Source organism: Carassius carassius, chromosome 35, assembly GCF_963082965.1.
Source record: "Carassius carassius chromosome 35, fCarCar2.1, whole genome shotgun sequence".
Classification (NCBI taxonomy): Eukaryota; Metazoa; Chordata; class Actinopteri; order Cypriniformes; family Cyprinidae; genus Carassius; species Carassius carassius.
In genome coordinates, this window is record NC_081789.1 from 24,851,794 (window position 1) to 24,869,472 (window position 17,679).

The following is a 17,679-nucleotide window of genomic DNA, read 5'->3' on the forward strand; positions in this document are numbered from 1 at the left end:
GTTTTGAAAATGTTTTATTTGTTTTCTTCACTTATGACATGTCATTCCATAAGGAATACTATTTGATTAATTTGTTACTTTTGCTGGCAATCTCAAAGTTAAGTATTCATAAATGCAAGTATGGCAATTAGAAAACATTGTTTCTTATTTTAAAATTAGAAGTTAAGCAATACCTAAAATCTATTTACAATCTGATAAACAAGAAAGCTGTTAAATGTATTAATGTATGTAAACATTTACATATTTTGATGTAATTTTTGTGTTTTTTTTATTGTATTTTTTTTCTTTGTGTTCACCCCCAGGCTACTGTAAAATGTTTTCTTTAAGCGATTTAATAATAATAATATATATATATATATTATATTTTGTTTGTTGCGTTTTATTCACATTATTCACATATTATCCACACTCCACACCCAAACTCAAAATGTAAACCATGTCACTGATGCTTGGCCGTAATCCTTGATTGACAGCCGTGACGTCCAATCACAGCGAAGCCTCCGACGCTTTGCGCGGCATTCTATCCGCTGATTTGCCAGTTCGCTCGTCAAGCTGTACCACGCACACGTCAGCAGCTCCCTAACCAGTCACAGCTCACTTCCGAGCCGCTGGTTTCCCCCCCTTTTCGCTGTATCTGTTACATTCTTTCGCAGTTTGTATCAAAGGTACTTACAGTTACGCTTCATACCAGTGAACCCCTTAGCATCTATATTGGGGTTATTACGCTCGTATTTGTCAAATTTGTTTGTGTTTATGTTCCTCAAAAGCCTAAGGGGGGAGAAGAGCCAGTCACTTTGTTCCCGTCATCAGTAAACAGCAGGTAACGTTAGGAATGATGCTTTCTGACACTGTGATGCTAATCTGAGGCGGATGGTCTGTGTGTGCTGGAGACGATGGATGATGGATATTTGTGGGATGTTTATTACGATTACGCTTTTTATAGCTGGTGTGGTTAAGCATCATCCGCTATTGGCCTTGGTCATGCTTAAATGTACGTTTCCATCTCTATTTAATGAAACTGGAGTCCCAGTTTAGCTGCATGCTGTCATTTTGATCTTATAAAGCTCCCCACATGTTGATCTTGCGCCGATTATATTGGCAGTGTGTTGTGTTTCTAGGTCTGTGTGTCTTACAGTTTTTTTATTTTTAGATCAATATAGGTGATTAATGATTAACTGTTTTGTTTTGCAATAGACCCTTTTATATAAAAGGTCAGTGTCTTTGTAGAAGGGTTTAAATGTCGTTTAATCGATAAACCCTTGCTAAAGTCTAGCACCTGTTCGTCTTGTTACTTTTTTATTTTTTAGTGTTTGAGTATTATTTTGCTTTATTGTTCCAAATGAAAATATTTCCTCGATCTAATGCAACCTATGTGAATTAATTTAAGTCGTTTTTTTAATTGGGTTAAAGGTCATTCAATTCATCTCTGTGCAGCGCCCTCTTCTGGTCGTTTGTGAAAGGGCCTCATTTGCATATTTTCTTGAGTTTAATTTATTACTAGAAAGCGGTGTCCCATAGGCTGATCTGGGATTGTGTATTTGCATACCCAAATTTTGAACGTACTTTCTTATTAGAACTTTGATTAATGATTAGTATTTTTTTCCTGAGGTTGTGTATGGAGTTGAGCATGTCACGTATGGTATTACTCTAAAAACATGCATTGATGTTCATGATTCAAAAATCCATGTAATTAATTAATTTAATTAATTAATTAATTTAATCCAACTAATTAAATCCAAATATGACTTATTTTAACCCAACATACTTAGTGTAGTTCTTATTAATATTTATATATAATTATATATAATAGTTTTCATTTAGACAGTTTTAGTTTTTTAATATTTCTATTTAGTTTATTTTAGTTTTACTCAACAATATCAATGCTATTTGTTTATAAGAATTGTTTATATGCAAGTGCAAATGCATAGGTATGTAAATTATTTTAATAAAAGTCTTTGACAATTTAAAGCTTCTTTTGCCAAACCTGTGTGCATCACTGTATATATGAAGAGGATTGTTGATGAACACTGTAACTGTGTTTTGGTTGAGCAGACTGGTAGTCATGAGGGAACCCTTTGCTCCTGGTTTCCATAACAACACTGTTGCCATAGATACATCTTGTCTGGATGTAGATGTGGGAGTGATTTTTATTTATTTATATCTTTTATTTATATATAAAGTCTAAAGTGTCTAGTCTGAATGAGCAATGAAAGCATGACCAGGCTGGATAAAGGCAGAAAGGAGAAGAGTTTTGAAGGAAGTGTCCCTTCATTTACACAGGCTGGAAGCAGACTCTCTTAGCTGTTGATCGGTTTTTATAGGCATAAAATGAGCCCTTAACAGAAACGTCTGTATCAGCACTCACTGCTTTTGCCTTAATGGATCATAACTCAACTTGCTGATTTTTAATGGATGCTGGATGGGGTTCAACTAAGTGTAAGTGAGATAAAGCGATGGATGTCGAGGGCTGCAATCATGCACAAAGTACTGTACCTTTGCTGCAGGGAAATTTGAGCTGCTGTTTTTAAAAGCCTCTGTCTTTGTCTCACACTCTCTTTAGAAATGGCAGAAGCCCATCAGGCCGTGGCGTTTCAGTTCACTATCACTCCAGAGGGCATCGACCTGCAGCTTTCCCATCAGGCCCTGAGACAGGTCTATCTGTCAGGACTCCGCTCCTGGAAGAAACGGGTCACACGGCTGAAGGTAAGCTAAACTTACATTATACTGTACATATTAACAGCTTTAAAGGTAACATGAAGTGCTATTTGCAATGCATTTAATTTCCTTTGTGATGAAATTTATGTGAGAAATTGCTTGTATTATAGATGCTACACTATGATATATATATATATATATATATATATATATATATATATATATATATAAAATCATTTTTAAATGTTTATTTAAATGTTAAAAGTTTATTTTTATATTTGTTTATAAAAACAAATATTTATAAAAACAAGCATTTATTTATTTAAAAATAAAATGCACAATAAAATCTTTTTCATATCATTTTTATTTATTTTGTCGTCTATTAAACAGTCAATTTTATACTTATTTTTGTTTATGCAATAGTGCATTTATTGTTGATAATGCATCTGATTGGTTATTAACACATTTATTTATTTTAGAATAAAATTCACAACAAACAATTAAATGCACAATAAAATCTTTATTACAAAAGCAAATGACATCTTGATTTTATTTCATCACCTATTAAATCCGTCAATTTTGTACTTATTTTTGTTAATGTAATAGTATTTTAAATGTTGATGATGCATCTGTATACTTGATTATAAAATACCCATTTATTTATTTAAGGATGAGATGCACAAATGAACAATAAAATATGCAATCATTTATTTATTATAAAACCAAATAGCTAATTTAGATTTTATTTTGTCATCTGCAAAATCTGTTTATTTTTGTGCATGTAATAATGTGTTTAAAGTCGATAATGCATTTTCTATTTGATTATAAAATGCATTTATTTTAGAATTATATACACACATGAACACTAAAATGAGCAATATAGTCTCTTTTACAAAAGCAAATAGCTCAATTTGAAATTTTGTATAATGTTTATTGTCACACGTTCCCCAGCTGGATTTCGTAATGTGTCTTTTGTTTATGCTGGAGATCATTCCTCATTTTTTCCCCTTGTGTTTGTTTATTCTTTCTCTTGTACAGAACAACGTGATCACTGGTGTGTATCCTGCCAGCCCGTCCTCATGGCTGTTTGTTGTCATCGCAATCTTGGCCACCATGTACACACGCTCGGACCCTTCCATGGGCCTCATCGCTAAAATCCAGGAACATCTGCCAGTCGGGTAATCGAGGTCACATTACCACAGGGAAATCTGATCCCTTGCTCTTTAAAGAGAGAACTAGCAAAACAAATGAATTATCTGCAGTGTGAACCGCTTCATTGGCTCAAAGATACAGTGAAACATTTGTCATCCTCTTATGTAACTCACATTGAAACTTTTAAAAAATATGGGGTTCCCACCCATGAACTTATAAACACATTCCAGAAGAGGGTGTACCTTCACACACCTTCATTCAGTGGCTTTCAGACAAAAGCAAAAGAGGTATTCTACAGAACAGATGTTATTTTGTGTCCCTCATATGTGTGTAACAATGACTTTAATAATAAATAGCTGATTCTAACTTTTGTGTGATTTAATATAAAAAAAATCTAAATATATTAATAATCCCGTCATTTTAATTTAATAAAATGTTTTCGCTACAAGGAGCACTGTGTTTTGCAGTTGTTGTTTTTTTCATCTCTATTAGCATTTCCGATTAAAACATATTTGGAAACAACAGCTAGCATTAAGACATTATTCTTTGATCCATTCAAAAGTTTGAATCAATATGTTATTTTGTTGTTGTTGAAGGATAAAAAAAAAAATCAGACTGCACCTGTTTTCATAGAGTGTCCCAACAACTAATAAAACATTATTTACTGTATTGCATACAGCAGTGTAATATTGTGTCTCTTTGTCTGTAGAGATTCTCTGAGCATTCAGTGCCGGACGGTGGTTTCTGCCGTGTTGTTCAGCACTCTGCTCTGGTTGTCGCTGATCTTCACCATGAGGCTTTGTCTGAAGCAGTTACTGTCGTATCACGGCTGGATGTTTGAACAGCATGGGAAAGTGTCCAACACCACCAAAGTCTGGGCGGTTAGTACAGTCATATTACCAGACACCCCTTACCTTCAACCACCTGTTAAGGTGAATAAAGGTGAAGTTTGGACTTTTGCAGCTTTGGTGGAGTCAGTGTTGTTGTGCCGGGCTTTGAGGGAACCATCCTACAAATAATTTACTCATGCATAATTGTCAATGCATAATAAACTGTATTGCAGAGTATTTTAATTTCATCAAAATCACACACTTTACCAAATATGCTTGTTTTCAGGCCATGGTCAAGATCTTCTCAGGCAGACAGCCTCTATTGTACAGTTACCAAGGATCTCTGCCAAACCTGCCTGTTCCAGCAGTGAAGGACACTGTTAAGAGGGTGAGATCATAATGTCATCATCATCACCAAAATAGATCACTAAACCACTTTATATGGGGGAATTTTTTTAATTTGTTAACATTCTCTCCTGCTTACAGTTCCTGGAGTCTGCACGTCCACTGATGAGCGATTCTGAATATGAGAGGATGACGACTCTGGCCAAGGAGTTTGAGAGCAGTCTGGGAAACCGCCTGCAGTGGTACCTCAAACTGAAAGCCATGTGGGCATCCAACTATGTGAGAGCAAACAGCAAACCATACACCAAAAACTTCACAAAATGCCTGTCAATCGTCTAATGCAACCTTAAAAATAATCTGACATTAAACAATCAGTTTTTTGTTGTTGTTTTTTTTTTGTAAAAAAATAAATAAAACAATTAGCATTTTAAAAATATATAAATTTTATATAAGTAAGTACAAATGAGCATGTAATGCAAATATCATTATAAGAAATTCTGTGTGGAGCATGCCCCTGATCTGTGCTATGTTCTCACCTTTTTTCCCCCCTTACCTGTTCATCTCTTTAATATTTCAAATATTAAGTTTAATTTGGGCGTTACAAACCAAATTAAAGGTTATACAAGGAGAGGATAGGCTTACATTTATATTATATTTAGAATAGATAGTGACTTAATAAGCAGAGACAAGGAATTCAATATTTATTAAATATTAAGTTTAATATGGGCATTACATAAGCAAAAAAAAATAAGAATAAATAGTGTGCTAATAAGTCAAGGAATTTAATACTTAAATATTATTTAATATTAATTTTAATTTTATTTAAACATATTAAAATGAATATAACATTTAATATTAATTTAATAAGGTGGCAAATATGGTCAGTTTTAATTCCATGTTGACTTGATAATCATATTTTGCTAGTGGGTTTGAACTGTAGGATGGTACAAAGATTTCCTAACCGTTTTTTCTTGCGCTTGCATCTTCAGGTCAGTGATTGGTGGGAGGAGTATGTGTACCTGAGGGGGCGTGGCCCAATCATGGTCAATAGCAACTACTATGGAATGGTATGGCTCACAGATGCATAAACAAGCAGGAAGTTCTAAAGTGATATTTTCATATTCAAGTCTCTTGAGTCCTTCTCTTTCATCTTCAGGACTTCCTCTACGTGACGCCTACACCGATTCAAGCCGCGAGAGCAGGAAACACACTGCATGCCTGCCTCTTGTACCGCAGGAAACTCAACAGAGAGGAAATTAAACCTGTGAGTCCACATTACAGCGCTGACAGATGCTATTGGGGGGGGGGGGTGGAAGTCTGGTCACCCCGAGCGATGACAGAGATTGATTGCAGAGCTGTTTTTAGCTGTGCATTGAACTTTGTTAGGATATGGATGGTTGATGGAGAATGTGTGTGAATAGAGACGACCCGCAGGGCTCTGTGTATTGAGTCTGTGTTTGGCATATTTGCCTTAAAGAGAACATAACTGGAAAAAATGTCTACTTGTATTACTACAAGTATACTGTGCTTTGTATATGTAATGTTATACACCATAAAACATCCTCAAGAGTTCGGTTTGATTTTTTTTCGGTTTGAACTTAACTCGAGTCCAATTTACATACAGTATTAAGCAGTTTAGCATATTACATCTATTTATATATCATCATATTAGCAATCTGGCCCATTTTGATGATCAAACTTTTAAACTATGCCACGTGGAGTTTAGATATTGATAACAGGTCACTTACATATCATTTACAGCATTCTTAAAGGAGTAGTCCAAACTAAAATATTGTAGTAAGAATGAATATTGTTTTTTAATAATATTTTTGGTTTGACTGTCCCTTTAATTGTGTTATTAAAACTAAGTTTTGGTTACTTTGACTAACAGTGTAACTCTGTCTTTTAGAGTCGTGTGCCAGTTTTAAATGTTCCTTTGTGTGCCGCTCAATGTGAGAGGATCTTCAACACCACACGCATTCCAGGAGAAGAGACAGGTAAGCCAAGAACAAATAACAGTATTGAGAAATATTATTACAGTTTTAAATAACTTTTCTTTTTTTGTATTTATATGTCAACATGTAATTTATTTCTATGGTCAAAGCTGAATTTTCAGCATCATTTCTCCAGTCTTCAGTGTCACTTGATCTTCAGAAATCATTCTAATATACTGATTTGCTGCTTATGAAACACTTCTTGCCATCAATGTTTAAAACAATTGTGCTACTTCATATTTCTGTGGAAACGATGCATTTTTTCAGGATTCTTTGATGAATAGAAAGTTTAAAAGAACAGCATTTATTTCAAATAGAAGTGTTTTGTAACATCTTTGCAACGTCTTTACTGTCACTGATCAATTGAATGCATACTTGATGAATAATAGACAACTAGGTTTATTAATCTAAATATACAGTAGTCAACATTTGAAGCTGATCAAAAAAGTTCATCAGAGTTGTCCTAAGAACAAGAACTCATTTTGGTTTTTAGGTTTTGGAACAACTTTGATGAAAGGTTTTGATTCACAAAAATACATATTGTATACTCTTTTTTTTTTTTTTATATATGTGTATATGTGTGTATGAATATATAAATATACATACACGTGTGTGTGTGTGTATGTGTGTATATATATATATACTGTTTATTTGTTCTTTCCTTTAATAATCTCTTTAAAATGACAGTTCAAAAGTTCAACATTTAAATTTTTCAGTCTTTCCTCCACCACATTTCCTCATACTTTCTAGGATGAAAAGATATTTGACATTAGACTTTTCCTGGAAGTGTCAAGTAAAAACTGTATAAACGTTCACACACACACACACACACACACACCCTGGACAGACCTGGTTTGTACCGTACACACAGACTGGCCCCAGTCAAACCCACTCAGATCAGATGTGTCCTCCTCTCTGAGAATCTTCTAAGTGTGAACAGTGAGCATTGGCATTCATTTACTAGTTTTCTGTGTGTGTTTAGACTCCCTGATCCACTGGCAGGACAGCGAGTATGTGGCGGTGTTCCACCGAGGCCGTTATTTCCGCCTGTGGCTGTACCACGCCGGCCGCATGCTGTCTCCCAGAGAGATCGAGCAACAGATTCAGCGTATAATGGACAACCCATCACCCCCAGTGCCCGGAGAGGCCAAACTCGCGGCTCTGACGGCAGGAGACAGGTACATACATTTATAAAATACCTTAATATATGAATCAAAAATGTGATGTGTTTTAGTATCAATGAGAGACTGTTTTTCTTGTAGATTAGATTTATTTTGTATTTTCAGTTTCCATTTTAATCTGAGTAAGTTTTAGTAATTTAATTCTGCTTTTGTCTTTTTATTAGTTATTCGTTTTTTTTTATTGTTTATAGTTTATTCATTTTTGTTTGAACTATTTTAGTAAATCAATTTTAAGTAGTTTGAGTATTTCATATGCATTTATATTAAGAATCTTTCTTGATGATATAAATCTGTATATTACGGAAACCCTCACTAAATTACTTTTTTAAATTCTTGCTACAAAAGCTCAGATGTTTTGAACTTAATTCCCAGAATCCCTTGGGCTCAGGCCAGAAAAGAGTTCTTCAGCTCAGGAGTGAATAAGAGATCTCTGGACTGCATTGAGAAAGCGGCGTTCTTCGTTGCCCTGGATGACGATGAGCAAGGCATGAGGGGAGATGATCCTGCTGGCAATTTGGATCGCTATGCCAAGTCCCTTCTGCACGGCAAATGCTACGACAGGTGAGATGATTTTCAGGCCAAATTTGTCCATCAGTTACGTTTTTAAACATGCTAAATGTTGACTTTATTGTAAATAGAATAAATAGTCTGTTGCATCACAGACGTAAAAGTCTTTGTCTTTACTGTGTGTTTGTGTTTCAGGTGGTTTGATAAGTCGTTCACTGTGGTGGTGTATAAGAATGGGAAGAACGGCCTCAATGCTGAACACTCCTGGGCAGACGCACCTATAATGGCTCACGTGTGGGAGGTGAGAGACAGAATGAGAGAAAAGAGAGTCTTCTTTTGAAAATAAATGAGTATAATATCAGATAAGCTGATTAATGATGCTTGTCATTCAAAGAACTCTTTCTTGTCTTAAGCATAAGACGTCATCGTCTAGTTTGAATTAAATATTCTTACATAATAGGGAAACAATGACAGCACTAATCAGGCTGTTATGAAAATGATGTTCTATTTTGTATTTTTTTTTTTAAAAAAAGGAAAATGTAAATTGATCGTTTTACATCCTTCAAGGGAAATTAGGCATCACAACATTATAATGTACAGTATAAAAAATGTATATTATTTTGGCTTCATTCAGCACATTATACACCTATTTATGATTTAAAAAGTTTTACGCAAGTTTAAGAGGATAGTTAAGGTAATCTAAATGTAAAAATAAAGACAACTAAAATGTGTCATCAACCCATTTTTTAATAATAAAAATTATATTATTTTAATTGGCTTTTAATTTTATTTGTTCAGTTTTCTTTAGTTTCAGTGATTTTGTGATATGCTGTTGTCCATTTTTTTAATTAAATCGCTCTCTTTAGGTTTTACATTTTTTGTAAGTACCTTTCAGTAATTTTCCAAGACAAATAAGTTTTTAAGTTTGTTTTTCACTTAATTTTTATTTTATTGAATCTTAAGTTCCAGTAAATATTTTAATAGTTTTAGTTAATAGTACTAACACTGCTATCTGTTTGGTTAGACTAACCCTTTAAGCTTAAATAACATTTTCATTATTCTTTTGCTGATTTGCATTGTTATTCAGTAAATGCAATCTAGTTGTTGTTGTTATTATGTTTTCTAACACCGCAGTCTCTCTTTCTCTCTAAGTATGTGATGACCACCGATAGTTTCCAGCTGGGTTATACTGAAGAAGGTCACTGTAAAGGAGACGTGGCCTCCTCTCTTCCTCCACCTACAAGACTGACCTGGGACATACCTGCAGAGGTACAAACACACTGTCACATCTTCTCATGTTTACAGACATGAGTATACATTGACCGATAATGGACACACTGAATAATTAATCTTCCTGTATGTGTATTTAGTGTCAGGAGCGTATCGAACGCTCTCTCGCTGTGGCACAGGCTCTAGCTGATGATGTTGACTTTCATGTGTTGCCAATTCAAGAGTTTGGCAAGGGTGCCATCAAAAAGTGTAAAATCAGCCCGGATGCCTTCATTCAGATTGCGCTACAGTTGGCCTATTATAGGGTAAGATTAAACCCACATAACACACAAAACCACATGTAGTGAACTCTAACAGTTCACACTAACAGAATGTATAGAATTACATTAATTATGAATATGTTCCAGTAACGCTTCACAAGCAGTGTGGCACAATACATTTTGTTTTCATTTTTTAACCCTAGATAGTTTTTTATATGAGAAACTTTAAAGACTTTAAAGGCATGTTAACATGATAGTAACCTGCTAACAATGTGTTAAAACGTGTTAGAAGCTCACAAAACTTGCTAAAAAAAGTTAAACATATTTATATTGTATTAAAATATAAACTTGACTAAATAATTGATAAAACAATAATATTCTTTCGTTCTTGTTCCTTCCCAACATCCAGAATCGAGGCACGTTCTCTCTGACCTACGAAGCGTCTATGACCCGTCTATTCCGCGAGGGCCGGACCGAGACGGTGCGTTCCTGCACCAGCGAGAGCTGCGCCTTCATCAGAGCTCTGGAGGGAGGAGAGGTAACCAATCTACTAATACATCAACATATTGATGAAGAACAGCTACATGCTCTGATCTTGTTGTGACATAAACATTTGTTAAATGCTGTTAAATTTAATTGCCATGAGGAACGCAGATTATGATAGCCATAAAAAAATGCAATAATGAATGTAGGTTTACATTGTGTTAGATTTAAGAACAGTAAGTTCACAAATCAAGTACAAATTCAAACACGAGTGCATATTTGAACATCTCTTTCTCTGTGACTGTAGAGTAAGGAAGTGTGTCGGCGTCTCTTCCGCACGGCGGCTGAGAAACACCAGCATCTCTACAGGATGGCAATGACAGGAGGAGGAATAGACAGACACCTCTTCTGCCTCTACATCGTGTCCAAATACCTGGGAGAGGAGTCCCCTTTCCTTAACAAGGTGTGTAACACACAGTTACTATATATCTGCTCAACAGGGAAGTTTAAGTGATTTTTGCTTCCTTGCAAATGCCCTTGCATAAATGAAAGAAACAATTGTGCAAAGAAAATTTCCTCATTTTTTTCTTTCACAATTTCCTCTTTTTTTTTTTTTCGCATTCATGACAGTTCTCATTACCGTTATAAAAAAAGATTCTCATTCTTGCTACTGAAATAATACCTATGCAGATAAAAAAACCATTATTTTATTAAGTGTGTGTGTGTGTGTTTTCTTCAGGTGCTTTCAGAAACATGGCGTCTGTCCACCAGTCAGACTCCTCTTCAGCAGGTGGAGCTGTTTGATTTCGTTAACCACCCTGACTACACCACCTGCGGTGGAGGATTTGGCCCGGTCAGAAATATTCATGCAAATTCACAAATTCAGTTTTTCTTTTGTGTGCATTTCATTTATTTTCATTTGTGTGCTCTTGACAGGTTGCAGATGATGGTTACGGAGTGTCTTACATCATCATCGGAGAAAACATGATCAACCTGCACATTTCCTGCAAACACTCATGTCCTCAGACTGTTAGTACACCAACATCTGCTTTTTTCCATCACCGATATCCTAAAACTACAGAAAAGGGAAAATTTGAGACTAGTAAACTAATTGACAAAATGCCTTTTTTTGAAGTTGGTTAGGATCTAAACTACAATAAAAACCATTTAAATATTTTTTGTGGTATTTAAGGTAAATAAAGGTGAAAAATGAAATATAAAGCTTAAATGAAAATTAGAACTATTGATAACAGATAATTGATATAGAATAAAGTTGAAGTACAAAAATGGTTATATGTAACAAAATTACTAAATCTTAAGCTGAAAATATACAAATAAAAGCTCATAAAATATGAATAGGCCTAAATATTATAATAGTACGCATTGAAAGAAAAAAACTAATCACATATTGTATTTAAATATTACAATGAACTGTACAAATTACTAACTTAAAATTGGAATCGGAATTGAAAATAAATGGTAATAAATCAAAAATACTAAATAATTAATTAAAAGCTAAAAATATACAAATAATGGATTATTTAAAATGTAAATACAAACTATAATAGTATATAAATAATGCAAAAATGGCACTGGTTAGGACAAAAACTAAGATGTAAATCCTATCACCATTTACTCACCCTTAAGTTGTTCCAAATTTGTTCTTCTGTTTAATGTGCCAAAAAAATACAAATAAAAAATCTTCTAGTTGCTGGTTGCCATTGACTTTTATAATATTTTGTTTCATACTTTTAAAGTCAATGGCTACCAGTAGCTGCTTGGTTACCAACATTGTTAAAAAAAAAATATATATATATATATAAGAAATAAAATAAAAACAATGAATAATTTAGGTTTAGGACAACATTCAATTTTCATTTTGTGTGAAATATCTCTTATATAACATTTATTAATTTCTTTACGATGCTACATGTGGTTATGGCAGTGTTTAATGAAAATTATGATTAATATCTTTTCTGAATTGCAGGATTCTCACAAGTTTGGAGCTGATATCAAGAAGGCTTTGGAGGATCTTCTGGAGCTGATGTCACCAGAGAAACTAGACCCCTCCAAAGCTGAGCAGAACCACTCGAAGAAAAGCAAAAAAGAGCTGTAGAGGTAGAACCGAAAAGGCCCATGACGGTCAGAAGAAGACACGAGGTCACATAGAACTAGAAAGTAGTGTGTTTGTGTGTGTGTGTTCGTTTGAATGCATGTTTATTACATACTGTACAAACATGCATTCATACATTCCATGCTTGTTGTAGAAATCGATGCCATGAAGCCATGAAACAACATGATGGTGGAAGCTGCTTCGTCTAAAAAAGTATTAGTTTAATAAAATGTATGAAAGAGCATTAAAAGCAAGAGATAGTTTGATAGCGGAAAGCCTTTCGTGTTTTCCAGAAGGACCAGTCCGTTTAGATTTAATTTGGTCCTCATTTTTAAATATAATGAAGAATTGAAATGATTAGCGTGCATCACCACCAGGGTGATGGGAGTCTAGTGGTTACTGATCTGACCAGTTAGTGTAATGGTTGTAGGTTCATTAAAAGTAAGCCTGAGCGAGGATCTCAGTAATGCATCACCTCTGTTTCTTCTGATGAAGGCACTTCACTGCTCTTACAGTACCATAAATCACATCCAAATAATAACTCCTCATCTGAACCGGATATTTTGAGGTGTTAGAAGAACTTGACTTTGGACTAAAATCCTGTGTCATTTTACTTGAATCCCAGAGCAGAAGTATATTTAAGATTTCAGTGACTAATGACTCAGAATATTACATGTGACTGCAGTTTTAATGCTATTGTCCAGATACATTGATGTGTTGATCTCACTATTAAGTCTATTAATTTTAACTGGGTTTTTTTTATTATTATTTAAATGTACTCTTTTTCTTTGTTTCTTTAAGTTAATATAAAATAACTTAATAATTATTCACAATGTATTTAGCAAGCTTAAATATGTGTAATAGGCAAAAAGAAAGCTATGCCCTGAGAAGAAATAATTTACGGCAAAACAGATTTCTGTTATTATCTCAGGTGTTTCAAATACTTGATTTAACTTCAAAAAAAAATCAAGGCCAGTCACTTGCAAATAGTTCCTGTTTACTTGTATCCATAAGAGACGTCCCCTATAGTACAAAATCTGATATGATTTTAATTCTAAATAGTGTGAACTTGGAATTAAATGATATGGTTAACCTTCTAATTAACTGATTAAATTGCATTAGGATGCTTTCAAAGCAAAATGTGCTTGTGATTATAATGCATTTAATATTAATACTAAACCATTTATACTAAACTTTTATTTAAAAAAAAAGTAGAACATTTAGGAGTGTGATTTAAAGGAAAACTTCATTCAAAAAAGATTTTCTGATAATTTACAGCTCATCCAAGATTTAGATGAGTTTGTTGTTTCATCGGATTCAGAGAAATTTAGCAATCCATTACTTGCTTGGATCCTCTCCAAACATCGCAATAATCCCGAAGTAATCAACAAGACCGCAAAAGCTGTGTGTTTGTAATGAACAAATAGATCATTAAGACATTTTTAACGTAAAACAGTTGAACTTCGGGCTAAAATATGAGTCCATAATTGCTTTCTCCAGTTAAAAAAGTAATCTCATCATGAATCAGGAGAGAAATATGCACAGATCAAATATCACAGTTTACAAGAAAAAAACAGTTCTAAGTAATTATGTTATGGATTATAGACTTTTATTTTGACCGAAAGTGATGATTTAAAGTTATAATGCCTTAATGGTGGATTTGTTTCTTACAAACATGCAACTTTTCATTTCACAAGACGTTAATTGATGGACTGGAGTGGTGTGGATTACTTGTGGATTATTGTGATGTTTTTATCAGCTGTTTGGAGTCTCATTCTGATGGCACCCATTCACTTCAGAGCATTAATTGGTGGCTGAGTGAGTGAAATAATAATATTTTTTTCCAAATCTGATGAAGAAACAAACTCATCTACATCTTGGTTGGCCTGAAAGTGAATACATTTTATCTAGTTTTCATTTTTGGGTGAGATATTCCTTTAAATTACTGACAGAATAATTAAAAGAATGCAAGAGATGCAAGGCATGTTACTATACTACTATAACCACTATATGATTGAACACAATTGTTGCATTGGAACATACCAAAAGCTATTATATTTGTGAAGGACATGAAGAAGGTGACTGGTTTTACAGCTAAATGAATAATATACGCTCATCAACATCAAACATGTACAATCACTATATAGTCTGCATTAATGCTGTATTTCACTAGAATGTGTTTTTGCTGAAGGCCCTTTGCTTCACTTGGCTGGACTGAGAGCAAGGGCTTCTAAACTTCCTTGTAGTTTTTCCAGTTTGTCTTTGCAATCCGTTGGCAGCTCTACTCTTTATTATCTCTGTTATGCCCTCATATCTGGCATTTTAAACAATATAAAGTTGCCTTTCAAGTGCACGAGTTCTCGTTTGCACAATTAGGTATGGTCATTGTGGAAATATTGATATACAGTATATACTTCAAAAAGGTCTTGTCTTGTTTTTCCTGTACTGCCTAACACTGCTTACACTATATCTTTCACTTGAGTTTAAACCTTACTGAAGAATTGTATTATTATTATTATTATTATTGTCAATATTCTAATGATTAACTTGAAACTGAGAACAGTAGCAATGCAAGTGTTTGTGTAGTGCTGGTATTATTCTGGAGCGGCAGTGGTTTACCTCATCTGTCTGATGAATGTTGATCTCTCTTTTCTCCCGGGCCAGTACTGTATTCTGTATCTGCCTGACTCTTTCTCTGATCTTTGGTTTCAAACTATCTGTACACCACAGAACTTTACATTTTCTCTCTTACTCTGGTAACCTGTCATTCCTTGACATTTTGTATGTAAATGAAACGGCAGAGACAACAGATCACTTTTTTTAATTAAAATTGTTCAAGCACAAGTGTTTGTAGTTTTTTTATTTATATAATAATAATTTGGGTTTGCTCATCTCAGTGGATCAACATTATGGTCTAAATGTTGTTTTTGTATATGTGTATTTCATTTTTACTTTTTGTTCTTTTTTTTAAATTTTAAAAATCACACACACACACACACATTTATTTTGTTATCTTGGCCAAAGAAATGTATTCAGATTTATATTTTATAATGACAAACTATACAGTTTTATAAATTGTTGTATTTGCTCAGCTTCAGTTTGAATTTAAGAAGCAGGTGGATTATTTCAGTAAAGGGTTCCCTCTTTACTGAAAATACATTAAATCAAGCCAGTGCATTCATTCAAGAGCGCGTGAATCTGGCAAGTTTTTTTTTCTTTTCTTTTTTGTTCCGGGTCAGTTTCCCGCCAACGAAAAATACATCTCTCAAAACAGTTAGCCTATACTTATGTAAATACAAGTGACTTTTATTTTGAATATTCACCAATATATACGTTTAAATTGGGTTTTATTAACGTGGTCAACAGTCTTGTTATTCGCATTTGATAATCTCGCGCGTCATTTTTCAAATGTGACAGGTGAAAGTAAAAGAACAGAATAAACGTAATAAACTTCACATTTAGATTTTAATTGGACTGGACAAAAGTGATAAAGATAACTTTCTTTCTTTCTTTCTTTCTTTTTGTGGATAGCCTTCTGAAATGGCAAAAACTTCCCAAAACGCTTAGTAAGATTGTAACAGAAATGCTCCATGGAGGGACTGATTTAATAGTTACCCAGCTAGCTTAAAGTAACCAGAAACTTAACTTGGTGTGTAACTTGAAGCTTTTCTTTTTCTTACATTTTAAATTTCGTCTGTTTTGTCTGAATTGAAGAGATTTTTAATAAAGTCTATATCTAATTTAAGATTATGATTTAAAATATGATAGAATATGTTCACGAAAACATATATTTTGCCAGATTTTTTTTATATTTTCATAGGCTTACATTGATTTTCCATTTCAGGGGTCCAGAAATATTACAAATGGCTGAGGAGGTGTCAGAAACTAAGCAAGTCAAAAATGATCTGTCCCTAATTATTTCACTCTACATTAACTCTCCAAACTGGAATAATGTTTAACTGTTTATTTTCTCTGGCTAATTCATGAAAATGATCTAGTGTAAGACATCACACTGTTATAACATATTGCAATATCTTTCATGTTGTAATACCCATTTCTCTGAAATGTTTCCATACGTTTCGTTTTTTTTATAATAAGAAAATAAGAATTTAATGAAAATAAATGTATTGTTAAAGAAGTGAGATTTTATAGCAGCTGTTTAGTGATTCTTTAGAGATTGTCCAATATGCATTTCTTTTGATTATGCAAAATACATGTTGTAAGCATTATGTAAGCATAATTCTTAGCACTGTATGACATACCTTCAATGGAAAACCTTTGCAAAAATAAAAATAAAATATACAGACTTTTATGTGCGCACAAGAAACCATTAAACTTAATTCATGCACACTGATATTACTGATATTAGCTAATATGTAAATTAGGTGTTAGTACTGTAATTCAAAAACTGCCTAAACACTCACATTTGTAACATTCTATTATAAGTCTATAATCTGAAATAAGTCTATTTGGTAAATGCATGTGTAACACACAGGAAAGTAAGTTTCATTGCACTGCTCTGATTGTCTGTCAGGAGTAAAGATGCATAATAATGTCAGATGCGATCATACGCTGCTCTGGTCCAGTTTCATAGTGAGAAACCCCACCAGGTCACACATCCTGCTCCCTCAACAGTCCGACTGGCACTCATTAACTGAATTAACTTAAATTTTGCTGCAATATTTAGGTAGTGATGCTATTAAATACAGTTTCCATTTACAAAGTATGTATATGAGAACATGTATGGCGAGCATGATTTCACCAAGTACATCATGTTCCTGGATCAACATCCTTGTTGATCCTGGAACAACATTCCAATCAACCAATCAGAACTGAGATATGACTATTCAGAAAATATCTGTTTTAGGTTTACAATCAGATTTAGGTTCTTCTACACCCTTGTTAATTATTTTCAGCTATTGGCAAAAT

At 33.7% G+C, this 17,679-nt stretch overlaps 1 protein-coding gene across 1 annotated transcript; it reads left to right on the top strand.

The window, feature by feature from the left end:
* The first annotated feature begins 575 nt into the window (after positions 1 to 575).
* LOC132116326 (carnitine O-palmitoyltransferase 1, liver isoform) lies at positions 576 to 15,594 on the top strand. The gene is made up of 20 exons (XM_059525117.1): positions 576 to 665; positions 768 to 820; positions 2,561 to 2,703; positions 3,694 to 3,833; positions 4,517 to 4,688; positions 4,924 to 5,025; positions 5,124 to 5,261; positions 5,972 to 6,049; positions 6,139 to 6,246; positions 6,892 to 6,979; positions 7,959 to 8,154; positions 8,530 to 8,718; positions 8,860 to 8,965; positions 9,817 to 9,933; positions 10,035 to 10,199; positions 10,564 to 10,692; positions 10,945 to 11,100; positions 11,377 to 11,490; positions 11,574 to 11,666; positions 12,625 to 15,594. Exons 3-20 carry the CDS (start codon positions 2,563 to 2,565, stop codon positions 12,751 to 12,753), a joined length of 2,361 nt encoding a protein of 786 aa, XP_059381100.1. The 5' UTR covers positions 576 to 665; positions 768 to 820; positions 2,561 to 2,562; the 3' UTR covers positions 12,754 to 15,594.
* The last annotated feature ends 2,085 nt before the right edge of the window (positions 15,595 to 17,679 follow it).